Source organism: Condylostylus longicornis, unplaced genomic scaffold (genome assembly GCF_029603195.1).
Source record: "Condylostylus longicornis isolate FDR11 unplaced genomic scaffold, ASM2960319v2 ptg000209l, whole genome shotgun sequence".
Lineage (NCBI taxonomy): Eukaryota > Metazoa > Arthropoda > Insecta > Diptera > Dolichopodidae > Condylostylus > Condylostylus longicornis.
The window spans coordinates 40,168-59,760 of NW_026578176.1; the positions used below are offsets into that span (position 1 = coordinate 40,168).

The 19,593-nt window shown below is 28.7% G+C and overlaps 1 protein-coding gene across 1 annotated transcript in view; it reads right to left on the bottom strand.

The window, feature by feature from the left end:
- Positions 1-3,716: 3,716 nt before the first annotated feature.
- LOC129616445 (probable elongation factor 1-delta) overlaps positions 3,717-19,593 on the bottom strand; it is a 54,963-nt gene continuing 39,086 nt past the window's right edge. Inside the window, exons 4-5 of the mRNA XM_055532069.1 lie at positions 4,078-4,171; positions 3,717-3,999 (exon numbers count right to left, since the gene is read on the bottom strand). Coding sequence (XP_055388044.1) covers positions 3,923-3,999; positions 4,078-4,171 — 171 coding nt within the window. The 3' untranslated portion in view covers positions 3,717-3,922. The remainder of the gene's footprint in view (positions 4,000-4,077; positions 4,172-19,593) is intronic.

A 19,593-nucleotide genomic window follows, 5' to 3' on the forward strand; every position in this document is an offset into this window, starting at 1 on the left:
TGGTATTATTAACAAGGGGTGCAGGATTGAAATTAACATTATTAGAGGGTAACTCAGGCGATAAATTTGCTAGAAGTTGTCAGCAAAAAAGTTACAAATTTCCGTGGGAGATGAAGACATTTTGCCATTCATACACATCGAAATCGGGTAACCTGATGATTTACGTTTAGTGTTAACGAAGTCGAAAAACTTTTTAGGGTTGCTCATTATTGAGTTACCGATATTTTGGACATAATTATCATATGCCTCGTTTGCCTTAATCTTAAATTCATTCGCCAACTCATTATAATCATTTATAAGTGAGTTGTTGTCATTACCAGAGTGCTTAATTTTATGGTACAATTTATTTCTCCGGTTGCGTAAATGTCTTAAATTACGGTCTAACTAAGGTTCTTTTAATTTGTCTTTTCTACGGATTTTCGGAACATGGTTGTCAATTATTTCAAAGATAATGGAATAAAAATCATACATAATATTATCTAAATTATGCTGCTCCAACAATATTTCCCAATCAATTAAACTAAGGGCATAATTGATACCGTGGTAATCAGCGTTCATAAAATCGTATACAATTTCGTTATTGTAAGTATTTGAGATCTTATGGTTGGAATAGGGTAGTTCTAAAACCAACGCGTTGTGATGGATTGAGTTTCGGAAAAGATTTTCTTCGTCAGTGGCAAAACGAACATTAATGGTGTCATAAGCATTAGAAAATGCTAAATCCAACCAATTACCTCTACTGTTGGGGTAACGAAAAACCTGCTGTAAGTCGTTCCCATAAAAAGTACTAATAAGGTCAAAATCTATGTCATCCATGAAATTGATAGGAAGAAGTTGGTTATCAAAATCATCGATGACAAAAGACAATGATGGTCGATTGAAATCACCCAAAATTACAATCTTATCATCCTCATTCATTATTGTGAATATATCGTTACTTATTGCAAAGAAATCATTGTATGAGGACTCGTCAGAATTTGGGGGAAAGTGCACCACACCTATGTAGGTATAATTTTTACCTGAGTGAACTTTAATAATTTGATGGTAAAAAGTTGAAAAAACCAAGAAGATACCAATTGACTTGGTACATGATTATTGGTGGCGATTAAAACTCCGCCCACCCTAGATTGACCCGTGGAATTATAATCACGGTCATTTCTATATACGGACCAAGTGCTATCAAGTATTTCTTCATTTTTGAATGAATCGTTTAACCAGGTTTCAGTGAAGACTAGAACATTAAAATTGCATGATTTGGCGTCAATAAAAAGGTTTTTTAGTTTACCTCTCAAACCACTGCAATTATGGTAAAACATATTAAGGAGTTTAACACTCTTATTGGTATTGTCAATTAAACGTATGAGATTATTTTGACGTGCAGGGACGAAAAAACTTATGCTCGTTTTCCCTTATTTTCTGCAGATATTCACGTCTTTTACTCCCAAGTTGAAGCCGATAAGCTTCTAAGTCAGCTTTAGCATCCTTAGTCGAAATCCCCTCAGAATCATAGTATTTAAGAAACAGTTCTAGTAGATCCTTATAATTGTTAGGCAAGCCTTCTTGTCTAATTGAAACCCCTAAATAAGTTTTTGTCTTGCCTTCCATGCAGATATTGTTATCTTGGGCATGCATATATGCTAAGAATAAGCGTACGTTATTCAGAACACTAGGTTCACGGAAACGAGACAACGCGTAGACGCTGTCTCCTGGTCATTGTCGTTAATATTAGTATTATTATTATTATCATCATCATTAATATAATTATTATTACTATTATTATTATTATTACTATTATTAATATTATTATTATTGTTAGTATTACTATTATTATTATTATTATTATTATTATTGTTATTATTATTATCATCATTATTCTTATCATTGTTAAAGTTGCTACTTAAAACATTATTACTACTATTATTATCATTATCATTGTTAATATTATTATTATTACTATTATTAGCACTATTATTGGTACTACTGTTATTGATATTATTATAATTATCACTATTATTATTATTATAATTATTATTATAATTATTGTTATTATTATTGTTATTATTATTATTATTATTATTATTATTATTATTATTATTATTATTATTATTAGTATTATTATTATTATTATTAATATTAATATTGCTATTATTATTAGTTTTAACATTCCCGTTGCAATTAATATTATTATCTATGTCGTCATCCCGATTAATTGTATGAGAATAAACAAAGTTATTGTATTTTCGAAATTTTTGGCTAGATGAACCCAACATATTGTTAACTGCACGATCTGTTTCAGTCTGAGTTGAGTTAGTTTTAGAAGTGTTAGTAATACTATGTTTTTTATTGTTGAAAAAGTTTTTTGTTTTGTTAGTAGTTGAGGAATAGCTGTATCTATAACTTAATGCCTATTTTTAGTAACGAAAGTGGGCTCTGAGCGTCTATTACATAGTATGAGGCTAGTTACCAAGATAACAATCAAAAAGCGACTCAGCTCTTGTGTCCATATCCAAACTCTTCCATATCACATAATCCACGTTAGCGTCGCCTGTGTTGAGAGATAGTGCCTTCCAACCTGTGTTGAGAGATAGTGCCTTCTCCATCAAGTCCCTCTGATTACTGGCTGGAAGCACTCCCTGGCAATCACCGACCAAATCAAAGCTGACTGCAGTAAAATCTTCAATGCTCCACAAATGCACTAGAAAACCATTTAAACTACTTTTAATTAATATGCACAACCTTACCTTTCCGCCGCTATAAAGCAGTCTGTGATAGGCCACCCTGAGCGCGCAAATACTAACTCCCGCTAGCCAAGCTTCCTGGACCAGGACTGTGTCATCTCCGCTCTTTTGTAGGAAATGCAACTGGTGCCGCTTTATAGTGGTGAAGATTGATCTGGGTTATTCGAAAAATTACTGCTTTCGTCAACCTCCACCAACGTTTTCTCTGCATCATTATCTAGGTCCAGATCGACCAAGGCCCCTCCAGATCTAAATGCGTACCACCGTTATCTATCAGACCCGCACCATCTAGCTTTTTTGCTTTGGATGGAAACGGTGTCTGAGCAAAAGACTCTACAGCCTCTTTCTTGCTCTGAACGACTGCGGCCGCCCGTTCTGCAATTCCTTGTTCAAAATAAGGACCTGTATATAGTTGCTGTTTTTCTCTTCAAGCTTGTCCAGTTGCCGGTTGGCAAGTTTTTTATAATATTTCTCTCAATTCTAGTCTCACGAGTTGCTGAGAAAGGAAGTCCATCTAGGCAAAGATCCACCGTATTTAGACAAGTCTAAATAATCCGAAGGCCGCCAGGTATCTGGTACTCCGTTCGCGACTGGGCTATTTGTCTGGACCTCGACTAAGCTGATTATTGACATAGGTTGTATAACATCTTAATGCGGTCCACGAGAGTTTGAAGTGATAGCAATCAATAGGAGGGTTATGTTGTGAAAAGTTTGATTATCTTTTGGTTTCAGGTCTCATCTAGAGATGACTCCCGAGATGCCTTGACCCTACTCGGGTCCATACACCGCAACGAGGTAGATAATCGTGATAAAAGATGTTGACAGATTATAAACAAGGTAAAAATTAAGTCAAATTAAGTCAAAGACAAATATTTTACTAAGTTGTGGTCGATATTTCGCAAAATATCAATACCTAAAAGAAATATTGCAAGAATTTTATTGCAATCAGAGTTCTCCTTAGGCAGAATAATACATAAATAAATTTGATTACTTTATTGTTTATAAGAAAATGTGAATTTTCATTGAGTTTAGTTTTAATTTGTGAAAACAGTTATACTCTTGTTTCCTTTAAAATTAGTCAATGAAAGCACAACTATATTTTTATTAACATTCCAAATCATTTAAAATTTTCACGAGCAAATTCACTCATTTTTTTACGCACAAAACTTTATGTAAGAATTAAATTATAAGCCAATGTGCGCTTCCAAAATACTTATGCGTTCAGTTGATTCGGAGCATATTTGTTCTAAGTATAACATCACTAAAATAAAACAAAAAAAATTATATAACGTTAAATTTATAAAACGTAATTAAATAAACAAAGGTAAAATAAAATTACTTTTGCGAAGAGCAGCCTGTTCTTTTTCAAGAGCATTGAGTCTATCCAGGAAATCCATCGGACCTGATGAAGCAAGAGATGGAATACCGTCAATCTAGAAGTAAATTTCCAAGATTTACTAATAATATTAGATAAAATTAATTTTAACTTTATGAAAAGACGTCCTGTTTTTCTTCAATAAATATAGCATTTTCAATATCTGGCCCTCCATGATTTGGTCTCACACTCCAAAATAAATTATTACATAAAAAGGAGAAATGATTGCGAAATAAACAATACAAAGGATATTAATATCTCAGCATAGTCCATTCTGGGATAGATCAGTTTTTGATTTCATGATGATCGAGTGAACGGATTATTACTAAGAAGGGGTTATAAGAAGTTTTGGTTTTGTTTTTATATACATACATATATAGATATGGATAGATTTTTTTTATAGATATAGATAAATTAGATAGAGCAGCACCATATATAACAATGGAGGACCAAAAATCTTACCTGATATGTGCAAAAAATCATTCTTAGAACATATATAATAAAATAGGAATTTTACTAAGGTATTAAAATATTTTTCATAATAAAAATTAAATAAAAACTAAAAGTGGGAAAAAAAAATCATTGTTTTTTGTGATTTGAGAGAATGCAGATGTAAATTTCGTATAAAAAATTTAAATAGATAAAAAATTAAATTCATGGTGATGAAACCTTCAATTCCATTATGTAAACAAAATGTTTTCATAACAAAGTATTAAGTTCCACCTAATACCAAAAATTTTCCACAGTGTCATAGCTTTCAGATTGCAAAAATACAATATTTAATAAACAGTTGAAACACAAAAATTCCATTGTTATGTTTTCTCATTATATTTTTCTTTTTTCTACGTATAAACAGAGTTTAATATTTTAATAATGTCTTTACATCTAACAAGTCCCAATACTCAATTTTTTTTACGAAATGTTACGAATTTTTGGCTTCGTTCCTGTTTTTTTCTTTGAATGCCACTGAACTTGAAAGCACGACCTTATTTTATAAGGGTTTTTTTAAATCGAAGTGGCTATTTTTTGAGAAGATATGTTAAAATAAATTCACACTTATTATAAAGCAGGTAAAATTTAGAAAATATATTTGAAAAATCAAAAAAATATATTAATATTTTCATTCATAATTATTTTAAAATTCTTGAAACAGCGGAAAAACAAGTACAACCTTCGCCTTCAACGTTTTATATGTTACTGAAAGCATTTCATTATTTTTAAGTCATTTCATTATCTTTTTTTTCTCATAGGGTAAGTTAACTCAAGATATGGGAAGTAACTGTGGTGTCAAGTTGAAAATATAATTAATTTAAAAAAAAATTTTCCTAACTCCTTCACTCGAGTCAATTTGGATATAGTTCGTATGTTTTTCCTCAATTTTTTTTCTATTGAAATTATTTTTTATTTAATTATTATTTTATTATTTTTAATCATAAAAGGAAAATGAGAGTTGCTCTTTCTTACTTACCAGGACAGTGACTCCGATTGCAATTTTTAATTATTCCTTACAAATCTCATTTGTGTATTATGGTTCTAAAAGCCATGTAGGTAAAGTTTTAAGTATTCCTTACAACTCTCATTTTGTGTATTATGGTTCTTAAAGCCATCGAGTTTATAATAATTATTTTTTGCTTTTCTTTCAATTTCTTGTTAAACCCAATTTATAAAAAAACAAAAGTCGGATGTATTAAAAATTGAAATAATTTTTTTAAATACAATTTTCAATCGAATTTACCAACCAACTTTTTTTTATACTCGAATTTTATATCAAGAAAAAAAAATGTAGTACCACTAAAGCTAAGAATATTAATTTAACCTCCTCATTCAAACAATTTTCAACACCCCTAGCATTATGCATACAAGTTTTGAAATTGTTTTTGATTTACTCCCTGAGTTTGTTGGTCTGATTGAAAATATGAAGCCTTAACCAAAACTTTAAACTTAGACAAAATTTTATTTACTCAACGAATATTAGAACGTTGAAATATTCAAATGGACTGGAGCTTTTTAGTTTGAAACCTCGAAACAAATCGAGTTTAAAGCAAGTGAATCAACTGAAAATGTTTTATTAAATTTTTGTTCGCAAATAAATACAACGATTTTCGCATCTAAAATTTAGCAAAAGCTGTAGTAAAAAATGCTACTTTCTCAAACTTTTTGATATTTTTAATTTACTTTCCATTTTGTTTATAAATCTTTGCGAACATTTATTTGTTTGAAGATATATGATTAAACAATGTAAGGTGTAAGTTAGACATCAGACTACATCTACAAATCTGATTTTACACAACAGATTCATTTTATATGATGTACGCCAAACTTTTCACATCAAATATTTTAAAATTTCCGAGGAAATCCGTAGACTAGGCGAAGTAGCTTGAGATCATTCTACGAGAGCATAGCGGAAATGTCAGTCTGTATCAGCACCAAAGTTTTTCAAATTTCATTCACTAATCAATTTTACAACTTATCATTTTTTGATAAGTAAAAATGATAAGTGTTGCACCAAAAAAATCGTAAACTTATCGAACGTGATGTAATTTTTATAATTTGATAAGAACTTATCATTACAGTTTTATTCCTCATTGGATTTAGTTCTATTAAAAATATCAAAATTTAATATTAATTTTATGTTAAACACAAAAAAAAAATTAAACGAACAAATTCAAAAGAAAAAAACTTACCGTTTAGGAAATTATTAAAATAAAATCTGATGTGACCAGCACATAACCTACCGCAATAGTTAAGTGAAAGTATTACAGAATATTATAAAAATCACTGTTAAATACTTCTTTCCAATTTTAGGGCATTAGTAAGCTTATAGTTAACATACCTAGAAAAACGTAAATTTGGCTCTTAGTAGAGTTTCGTTTTGTGCTACCCGAATCCCTGATCCTGGTCCCTGAAATGTTTCTCGCCAGTCAGTTTCTGTAACAACCAGAACCCAAATATCAAATTTCAAGAAATTTCATCAATCCGTTCCGTAGATCTGATAAAAAATGTAAAATCGCCCCGCAGGGCAGTTTTCGAACCCTGATCTTTTCAAAAAATTTATATCTTCATTTTAATACGAAAAATTTGATTTTTTTTAAGCTATATCTTCATTTTAATACGAAAAAATACTAAATTTCAATGAAATCGGTTGATTATTTCTCTTTATATACGCAAAAATGTCGCCTGTAGTAAACGTCCAGTTGCTGACACCTGATTTTTTCCAAAAATTAGGAAGTTTCGCGGATGGTCGAGAAAGGCTTATGTTATATATTAAATTTCAAATAAATCGGTTGAATATTTTCTTCACAATGGTCAAAAATGTAAAAACACGCCCGACAAATGTACTTTCGTACTAATATTTAAAAAAAAAACACTTTTTAATTTTATTCAAACAAAAGACACTTTTAAAATTCAATTTGATTAAAAAAATCAACCTTTATTGTTCAACCATAAACCATGATTAAATTTACAATTAAGTACTTATAACTAAGTTTTATTATTTTAATGTAAAATTGCTGATATCGACAAAACGTGTCTATATTTGGATTGTACCGTTTTGTTGATATCAGACATCAAATTTTGTAATTGGAGTGTCTGCATTCTTTTGTTATATTATGAGAACTTTTTTATTTTTAATTTAAAATTTTAAATAACAGGAAGTGTTGCATCTGCTTTAAGAACGGTGTTATACGTAACTTCTCCCCCGTTAAGAATTGAATTCTCCTGAATTTTATTAATATTAAATTTTTCTTAAATTTTCTACATAATGCAAATACTCCAACAAAAATTGCTATAAACAATATTAAAATTGTTATAATTATTAATTATATATGACACATTCTTATGATAATGTAAGGCTTTTATTTTTTGTTCATTATTAAAATTTCCTGAGACAATTTCATCAAATGTGATTTGTGTTTTAAGATTTTTAAAATTTATATCATTTTCACTTATAGGATAATAGAATATTTCTTTTAAACTTGATTTTATATTTGAATAGTGATTTAATATTTTTAATGAACAGTTATTAAAATGAATCAATACATTTTTTGATAAAATTAATTTTCTACTATCACAAGTTTGATTTAGTTCAATACTTCTTGGATTTTTTATTAAAATGGTTTCTTCATCAATTTCTCTAATTTCTGTGACAATATTATTTATGAGCTTACAAAAGTACAATGTTTGCTGAGTTTAAGTTCATTTAACGGTTTTGATTCTTCATAATGATAGAACCATTGTACTCAAAAATTGTTTCTTGGGTATGATCAATTTCTCTATAAAATTTATTTGGTAAGGGAATAATTAGTTTTAGCTGTATTTTTTTAACTTGTGTTGAAATTGTGAATCAACCTGTCGCTGTTGTATGTTATGGATTCTAATTGTTTTTCTATATTTTGTCGGTCAGTGTCGTCCATTGTGCCAAAAAGCCAATTTGATGTAATTCCTACGGCATTTATTAGCACACGTTTAGCTCTTTTGTCCTTAGGTGTACTAGTCTTAGTTTTTGTAATAAGTTAAGTAATTTCTGGCTGTAGTATTGTTCTGTATTTTGAATGTAGATGTTCTATAATTCCAAATATATTGTGTAATGTGTCATAAATTTCTTGTATGTTAATAATGTGTACAATAATGTGTGTTTTTGTGACTAAGTCTGATTCATCTAAGTTTATATTTACGAAACACGTTTCTGCTGTTATACTATTAACTTCCAATGAAGCTAAACTAGATGTTATCAGTAATATGACCATCGTCAGTATTTTCCATGCCTGAAAATTTTTGAGGTCGGTTAATGTTTGATATATGTATATTATTAAGTTTAGATTTTTTGAATTTTGGTCGCTCTTTGTGTCTAACTGCCTTGTAGTTCTTGATAAACCCGGTAGATCTGGTTTCTTCATAGTGTTCCCTTTGTTCATTTATTTTGTTAATTTTTGTAGTTTTTACTGTCTCTAAATTAAATTTAATCTTTTCAAAATCTACCATACGATTCTGTATTTCTGATGGTTTGAATTTAACTGTTGAATGGTATCGTTCGTTATAAGCCCTAATGGCTTGCTGTACAAGTCGTTTAACACATTTGTCTTTATTTTTTATAATAAGTATCCTAAATATTTCCGCGATAGAATTATGGAATCTCTCAATGTCGCCGTTTCCTGTATAACTATTTGGTTTAATCAGATGTAGTTCTATTCCCTCTTCCTGTAAAAACTCCCCCAACTGAATAGTTTTAAATTCGTTATCTGCAACAATTTTATTTGGTTTGCCTGCCCTGTTAAAATGTCCTTCTAATTGTTCTATTATAGTTACATGAGTCCTGTCTATTAAGTAATATGCTGTTCCGAATTTTGAAAATTTGTCTACTAAAGTTAGGAAAACGTGTTTCATTATAACGTAAGTATCAATGTGAATTATAGCAGTTTCAGTCAGTTTATATTTGGGTTTTATTGGGTTCGTATCATATTTAACCTGTTGGCATATTTCACACTGGTTTATCACAACTTATATTAATTCGAGTAATTTCGGGTAATATATTTTATTTTTTACTTGATGATATGTTTCCTGAATTCCTGAGTGGAAATTTTTTTTACGTGATTAAGTGATATCTGTTTTACAGCTTCCACTTCCGTTCTAATTTCTCGTGCCCTAAACGAATATTTTATAAATTTTACTTTCCTATTGTTTGAATATAACTCTATTAATTTTTCCTGCACTACGTTGTATTTACCATCATGTAATTCTGAAAATATACCTGTTGTACCTTTTTGCATATACCATCTAAATATTTCTCCTAATCTAGAAAAATCGTGTTCTGCTATATAAATGATTCTTCTACCTAATGTAGTCTCAAAATCTGTAGTTTTATTATTCGTTATTATTATTTGGGTTTTATACTTGTTAACGATTTCTTCTTTGATAGGTATGTGTTCCAATAGCTATTCTTCGGCTGAATGTACTTCATCTGTTTTGCTTTCCTTTCCAATTACAGTTTCTTCTGAGTTTAAATGATCCAAGTTTAAATTTAAATTATTAGGTTCTACAACTTCTAGATTATGTATTTCTTTAAACATATAGGGATTACTTTTAAGTTTTATGCATTGATTATTTAGAATAACATTTCCTTCTTCTAGATTTATTTTGCCATTTAAATTTTTTAATATATCTGCTCCTATTATAAATTGGTAGATACGGTTTGGTAGTTCTTTCACTTTCCATCTCATCAGTGCATTTGGATAAGCCTTTAACTCCAAGAATGCTGGTGTATGCACTTCGTGAGTTATAGCGTCCTTTCCACTTTCTCCGATTTCAATTTTTCTAAAACCTGTAACATTTTCGTCTATAATACTTAATGTCGACCTTGTGTCAATTAACGCTAAAAATTTTCGTTCTTGTATTGTTATTTCTATGATAGGTAGTTCTTCCGAGGCTAGCTTAAAAAAAATCAATATTATTTGATTGATCACTGTAGTAATTATGATTTATATCGCTCTCTAACCGTTCTTGTATTTTTATAGGGGTACCCTGTTGATGGCTATCTTTGTCCGGGTTCCTACCAGAATGTCCAAAATCGCTATAATGTTTATTATGTTTAACTTCGATATTTCCTATATCCATCGGTTCAACCTGGTCATTACCCTGATTATATTGACCTACGTTGTTTCTAAAGTATCCTGATCTTTGATTAAATTTCTGATTATTATTTTGTCTATAGAAACCTGAATTATTATTTCGGTTAAAATGGTTATTATTATTAAAATTATTATTATTAAAATGGTTATTTTTATTGAACTGATTATAATTGTTAAAATTGCGTTTGAATTGACCTGAATTATTTTTAAAATATTGTTTAAATTTCTATTAAAGAAGAGTCCTTCATTAGTACTTCCATCAAAATTAAAATTATTATGTTTACCTTTTTGTGCACTATAGTTTCGATTTGAATAATTTTGAACATTATAATTTTTATTATTACGATTGTGACTACTATTATTGGTACTATTATTTTTTTGAAAACTAATTCGATACTCTGCTCTAATACAGGTATCTTCAAATCTGCGTTTGCTCATAATGTTCAAAATTACTGATAAATCTTTTAATTCATATATTTTATCAAGCAAAGTGCCTTGGCACATTTCTTTAATTGTGTTCACTAATATGGAATCAACATTACTTAGATCTATATAATTGTCATCTTTATAGTAAATTTTTAATTCGTCAGCTTTGTATTTAATTTGTTGTACTAAAATTATTAACTTACTTACCGAATCGCATCTCATGCTATTTATCTTTCTGTATATTTCTGCAGGTTCCACTTCTGGTTTGTATCTGAGTCTCAGCGTTTCTTTTATCAGGCTCCAATTGTCTAGTTCGGGGATGTTAATTATGTATTCCTTTGCCTCACCCTGAATTTTTTCGAAGTATATAGTCCTCACCATATAATATTCAATGCTACTGATAAAGGAGTTAATTGTAACGTCTCCTTTACCAGTAAATTTTGTCATGAACCTGACCTCCCTCATAATTTTTTCGGTGGCATGGTTCATTGCTTCCTTCTCCTGGTAGTGTTGAATTGCAGCGGTAAATTGTCTGATTTGTTCGTCTATGCTTTCGATTTCTTTTACTACACGTTGCTGTTGTTGTTGTTGTTGTGCTTCTTGTTGAATTTGCATTTGATGTTGTTCTTCAGCCATAATTATTTTTTTTCTGTTTTGGTCGAAGGTTGCGTTTCTTTTCATCAAATTTTCAATTTCTTGTTAGTTAAAGTTCTTTTTGTTTTTAGGAAAAAAATTTTCACTTTAACTCCCACAAAGTTTTTTTTTATAGTGTAAAAAAAATTTTATTAAAATATTAATATACTTTTTATATTTTTTTTAATTTATTTATTCGGTTGGATCACTGGATTGTACTATTATTTTTATATTTTATTTTTTTTACAATCCTAACGTTTCTGCGCCACAAATGTACTTTCATATCAATACTTAGACAAAAAAAACTTGTTAATTTTATTCAAACAAAAGACACTTTTATTAAAATTCAATTTGATTAAAAAAATCAACCTTTATTGTTCAACCATAAACCATTATTGAATTTACAATTAAGTACTTATAACTAAGTTTTATTATTTTAATGTAAAATTGCTGATATCGACAAAACGTGTCTATATTTGGATTGTACCGTTTTGTTGATATCAGACATAAAATTTTGTAATTGAAGTGTCTGCATTCTTTTGTTATATTATGAGAACTTTTTTATTTTTAATTTAAAATTTTAAATAACAGGAACTGTTTCATCAGCTTTAACAACGGTGTTATACGTAACTTCTCCCCCGTTAAGAATTGAATTCTCCTGAATTTTATTAATATTAAATTTTTCTTAAATTTTTTACATAATGCAAATACTCCAACAAAAATTGCTATAAACAATATTAGAATTGTTATAATTATTAATTTTATATGACACATTCTTATGATAATGTAAGGCTTTTATTTTTTGTACATTATTAAAATTTCCTGAGACAATTTCATCAAATGTGATTTGTGTTTTAAAATTTTTAAAATTTATATCATTTTCTCTTATAGGATAATAGAATCTTTCTTTTAAACTTGATTTTATATTTGAAAAATAGTGATCTAATATTTTTAATGAACAGTTATTAAAATGAATCAATACATTTTTTGATAAAATTAATTTTCTACTATCACAAGTCTGATTTAGTTCAATACTTCTTGCATTTTTTATTAAAATGGTTTCTTCATCAATTTCTCTAATTTCTGTGACATAATTATTTATGAGCTTACAAAAGTACAATGTTTGCTGAGTTTAAGTTCATTGAACGGTTTTGATTCTTCATAATGATAGAACCATTGTACTCAAAAATTGTTTCTTGGGTATGATCAATTTCTCTATAAAATTTATTTGGTAAGGGAATAATTAGCTTTAGCTGTATTTTTTTAACTTGTGTTGAAATTGTGAATCAACCTGTCGCTGTTGTATATTATGGATTCTAATTGTTTTTCTATATTTTGTCAGTCAGTGTCGTCCATTGTGCCAAAAAGCCAATTTGATGTAATTCCTACGGCATTTATTAGCACACGTTTAGCTCTTTTGTCCTTAGGTGTACTAGTCTTAGTTTTTATAATAAGTTAAGTAATTTCTGGCTGTAGTATTGTTCTGTATTTTGAATGTAGATGTTCTATAATTCCAAATATATTGTGTAATGTGTCATAAATTTCTTGTATGTTAATAATGTGTATAATAATGTCTGTTTTTGTGACTAAGTCTGATTCATCTAAGTTTATATTTACGAAACACGTTTCTGCTGTTATACTATTAACTTCCAATGAAGCTAAACTAGATGTTATCAGTAATATGACCATCGTCAGTATTTTCCATGCCTGAAAATTTTTGAGGTCGTTTAATGTTTGATATATGTATATTATTAAGTTTAGATTTTTTGAATTTTGGTCGCTCTTTGTGTCTAACTGCCTTGTAGTTCTTGATAAACCCGGTAGATCTGGTTTCATCATAGTGTTCCCTACGTTCATTTAATTTGTTAATTTTTTTAGTTTTTACTGTCTCTAAATTTAATTTAATCTTTTCAAAATCTACCATACGATTCTGTATGTCTGATGGTTTGAATTTAACTGTTGAATGGTATCGTTCGTTTAAAGCCCTAATGGCTTGCTGTACAAGTCGTTTAACACATTTGCCTTTATTTTTTATAATAAGTATCCTAAATATATTCGCGATAGAATTATGGAATCTCTCAATGTTGCCGTTTCCTGTGTGACTATTTGGTTTAGTCAGATGTAGTTCTATTCCCTCTTCCTGTAAAAATTCCCCCAACTGAATAGTTTTAAATTCGTTATCTGCAACAATTTTATTTGGTTTGCCTGCCCTGTTAAAATGTCCTTCTAATTGTTCTATTATAGTTACATGAGTCCTGTCTGTTAAGTAATATGCTGTTCCGAATTTTGAAAATTTGTCCACTAAAGTTAGGAAAACGTGTTTCATTATAACGTAAGTATCTATGTGAATTATATCATTAATGTCCTTAGCAGTTTCAGTCAGTTTATATTTGGGTTTTATTGGGTTCCTATCGTACTTAACCTGTTGGCATATTTCACACTGGTTTATCACAACTTGTATTAATTCGAGTAATTTCGGGTAATATATTTTATTTTTTACTTGATGATATGTTTCCTGAATACCTGAGTAGAAACTTTCTTTTACGTGATTAAGTGATATCTGTTTTACAGCTTCCACTTCCGTTCTAATTTCTCGTGCCCTAAACGAATATTTTATAAATTTTACTTTCCTATTGTTTGAATATAGCTCTATTAATTTCCTGCACTACGTCGTATTTACCATCATGTAATTCTGTAAATATACCTGTTGTAGCTTTTTGCATATACCTTCTAAATATTTCTCCTAATCTGGAAAAATCGTGTTCTGCTATATAAATGATTCTTCTACCTAATATAGTCTCAAAATCTGTAGTTTTATTATCCGTTATTATTATTTGGGTTTTGCACTTGTTAACGATTTCTTCTTTGATAGGTATGTGTTCCAATAGCTATTCTTCGGCTGAATGTACTTCATCTGTTTTGGTTTCCTTTCCAATTACAGTTTCTTCTGAGTTTAAATGATCCAAGTTTAAATTTAAATTATTAGGTTCTACAACTTCTAGATTATGTATTTCGTTAAACATATAGGGATTATTTTTAAGTTTTATGCATTGATTATTTAGAATAACATTTCCTTCTTCTAGATTTATTTTGCCATTCAATTTTTTTAATATATCTGCTCCTATTATAAATTGGTAGATACGGTTTGGTAGTTCTTTCACTTTCCATCTCATCAGTGAATTTGGATAAGCCTTTAGCTCCAAGAATGCTGGTGTATGCACTTCGTGAGTTATAGCGTCCTTTCCACTTTCTCCGATTTCAATTTTTCTAAAACCTGTAACTTTTTCGTCTATAATACTTAATGTCGACCCTGTGTCAATTAACGCTAAAAATTTTCGTTCTTGTATTGTTATTTCTATGATAGGTAGTTCTTCCGAGGCTAGCTTAAAAAAGAATCAATATTATTTGATTGATCACTGTAGTAATTATGATTTATATCGCTCTCTGGCCGGTCTTGTATTTTTATAGGGGTACCCTGTTGATGGCTATCTTTGTCCGGGTTCCTACCAGAATGTCCAAAATCGCGATAATGTTTATTATGTTTAACTTCGATATTTCCTACATCCATCGGTTCTACCTGGTCATTACCCTGATTATATTGACCTACGTTGTTTCTAAAGTATCCTGATCTTTGATTAAATTTCTGATTATTATTTTGTCTATAGAAACCTGAATTATTATTTCGGTTAAAATGGTTATTATTATTAAAATTATTGCTATTAAAATGGTTATTTTTATTGAACTGATTATTATTGTTAAAATTGCGTTTGAATTGACCTGAATTATTTTTAAAATATTGTTTAAATTTCTATTAGAGAAGGGTCCTTCATTAGTACTTCCATCAAAATTAAAATTATTATGTTTACCTTTTTGTGCACTATAGTTTCGATTTGAATAATTTTGAACATTATAATTTTTATTATTACGATTGTGACTACTATTATTGGTACTATTATTTTTTTGAAAACTAATTCGATACTCTGCTCTAATGCAGGTATCTTCAAATCTGCGTTTGCTCATAATGTTCAAAATTACTGATAAATCTTTTAATTCATATATTTTATCAAGCAAAGTGCCTTGGCACATTTCTTTAATTGTGTTCACTAATATGGAATCAACATTACTTAGATCTATATCTTAGATTGTCATCTTTATAGTAAATTTTTAATTCGTCAGCTTTGTATTTAATTTGTTGTACTAAAATTATTAACTTACTTACCGAATCGCATCTCATGCTATTTATCTTTCTGTATATTTCTGCAGGTTCCACTTCTGGTTTGTATCTGAGTCTCAGCGTTTCTTTTATCAGGCTCCAATTGTCTGGTTCGGGGATGTTAATTATGTATTCCCTTGCCTCACCCTGAATTTTTTCGAAGTATATAGTCCTCACCATCAATTTTTTGAGTTCCCTGTCTTGTACGTTCGATAAATAATATTCAATGCTACTGATAAAGGAGTTAATTGTAACGTCTCCTTTACCAGTAAATTTTGTAATGAACCAGACCTCCCTCATAATTTTTTCGGTGGCATGGTTCATTGCTTCCTTATCCTGGTAGTGTTGAATTGCAGCGGTAAGTTGTCTGATTTGTTCGTCTCTGCTTTCGATTTAGTTTACTATACGTTGCTGTTGTTGTTGTGCTTCTTGTTGTAATTGCATTTGATGTTGTTCTTGAGCCATAATTATTTTTTTTTCTGTTTTGGTCGAAGGTTGCGTTTCTTTTCATCAAATTTTTAATTTCTTGTTATTAAAAGTTCTTTTTGTTTTTAGGAAAAAAATTTTCACTTTAACTCCCACAAAGTTTTTTTTTATAGTGTAAAAAAAATTTTTATATTTTTTGGTTTTTTTTTAATTTATTTATTCGTTTGGATCACTGGATTGTATTATTATTTTTATATTTTATTTTTTTTACAATCCTACCGTTTCTGCGCCACAAATGTACTTTCGTATCAATATTTAGAAAAAAACATTTGTTAATTTTATTCATACAAAAGACACTTTTATTAAAATTCAATTTGATTAAAAAAATCAACCTTTATTGTTCAACCATAAACCATGACTGAATTTACAATTAAGTACTTATAACTAAGTTTTATTATTTTAATGTAAAATTGCTGATATCGACAAAACGTGTCTACATTTGAATTGTACCGTTTTGTTGATATCAGACATAAAATTTTGTAATTGGAGTGTCTGCATTCTTTTGTTATATTATGAGAACTTTTTTATTTTTAATTTAAAATTTTAAATAACAGGAAGTGTTGCATCAGCTTTAACAACGGTGTTATACGTAACTCCTGCTAAAAAGTGCAGTTCCCGAGGTCTGATATATCCCAAAAGTTGATCAATCCGTGCCATGGTAGAGATAAACATACATGTAAAGTTTGATAAACAATAAACAATGATTCCTTTCGCTATCATATGCCAATTTTCCAGTAATTTTCGCTAGAATATGCTCACTTGCAATAGGTGATAAACGAAAGTTTTGTAATGTATTACAATCAAGTTCATAGTTTATTCTTGGTCGTATTCTACGTTCAGATGCTTGCACACCTTCTTCTTCAAAAAGTTTTCAAACCTATTAATTTTTTAATTTAATTATTATATTTCTAGCGCACTAAACTTTACTCGAAACTCAATAAACATGTTATTTTTAACATACTTAATGCCTTAATTACTCTATTAAGAATGATCCTAGGCTTAACTTTCCCTTAAATCTCATAGTATAAAGTGTACATATACCATATATATATGTCAATTAAGCCTATTAAGTATATACATAAGTGCAGAGGCGGACGGTTCATATGAAGTATGCATTTGCAGTGGGCGACAGAAAAGCAGGCCCGCCATTAAAAACTTTAAAAAACCATAAATTTTAATACAAATTTAATTCAATTTACAGCGAAATTAACTTGATAAGATGTACCTACATACAAACATAATATTTTATTCCTAATAATATAAAAAATGTGCATGAAAAAAAAGGTCAGTTACCCAAAACACTAAGTATTGATCTTCATATATTTTCCTTTGTGCATACTATGAAATGGTCGTAAAATGAAAATTATTGATACATTTTGTTACTCCACACTGCTCTTTTATTTTTATTTATTGTACGAATACACAAAATATTTTTTTCAATGTATGAATCATCAGAATTGCAATTATTAATTTTTCCTTTTACATACATACTAGAACAAATTCGTATATGATGCCTATAAACAGAAAATATACAACTGTACACATTCAATCCTACATACACATAGGTGAAATCGTCTCATATCATATACATAGAAGCAAGATACGCAAAAAATAAAAATATTCAAAAATACACATGCACACATAATTTATATTGTTTGATATGAATAAGATCAACACTCATGCGTACACATATAATTATCTCATAAAGCAAGATTTTTATTTTGCTGAGATTACTCCCTATCAACACTCGCTCGTACACATATAATTATATCACAAAGCAAAATTTTTGTTATGCTTAGTGATCGTCCGGGATACACTCGTTCGTACACACTATATTTAAATTGTTTTATACATGCAAAATTTTATTTTTGCTTAGTTGTCGCCCACTCACCAAACAAACACATTATTATAATGTATTACTTTTTCTGTATCTATATTATATTTTACAAGATTTTTCCAGTTCATGAACAGGTATACATATAATCTAATAAATAACAAAAACAAAAAAATGAAAATAGCAAAAGAGAATACTGGGTAGATACATTACTCAATTGATTATACATACTGTAAAACAAAAACAAAAAATGAAAAGCGAAAAGCGAAAGAGAATAAAAAAAGAGTAGTAATATTTTTTTTGTTTTTTTGCTTTACTACCACCATAAACAAAAATAAAAAGCAAAAGGAAGCGAAATATTTTAAATGAGTTAAGAAAGAGTAAAATAATTTTTTGTTGTTGTATTTAATATGGAATGGAATTAAAAAAAATAAAACTAACAATTGTGAGAGATATTAGAACACGAATAATGTTACGTTACGTACTTATCTAGATAACGTTGTTTAGAAGGAAATTTTTCGTTCTTAATTGTTAACTAATTCTTAAATTGAATTTTAATATCTATGTAATTAACAGTGACACATATTACATCTTAAAATTTATTAAATTAAAAATATTTCCATTACTTTTATTTATCATTAGTATTCAAACCAATATGATATTTATGCATATACAAGTATATACCTGCATATGTATGCCATAACATTTACAAATTTTTCTAAACTTATTTTAAAATTGATTGCCACAATCCTGTTTTTACAACAGATAATGCTGCTTATAAGCAAACCACAGGGGCCCCTAGTACTATTACATTAGTAAACAACAAAAAAAAAACAAAAATTAAGAATGAGAATAGAAAGAAATTAGAAAAAGAGAATGAGAGGAATATTCTTAAATAATGGAATGCATAGCGTGATACTGAGATTGTGTATACCAATATTTTATTTGTTTAACAAAAAATTTTGAATAAATTTTTATAAATATATACTACGTATATTGAATTGAAAAAATCTTTTTTAATAAAAAACTTATTTTTTAAGTCACAAATTTTAGAAGGAAACTTTGATTTTCCTTAAATTTTTGAATGTAAGTTGAAACTTTTTTTATACGCTGCTTCATTTCTCAGACGATTTGTGAAATAAAAAGCCAAATTTTATTCGTAAATTTAAAATTATGAATAAAAATAAAAATAAATTTTTACTTTTTTTCATATTCAAATAAGCTTTGATTTGATATAATTTTCATAGAACCTTTTACAATAAGTT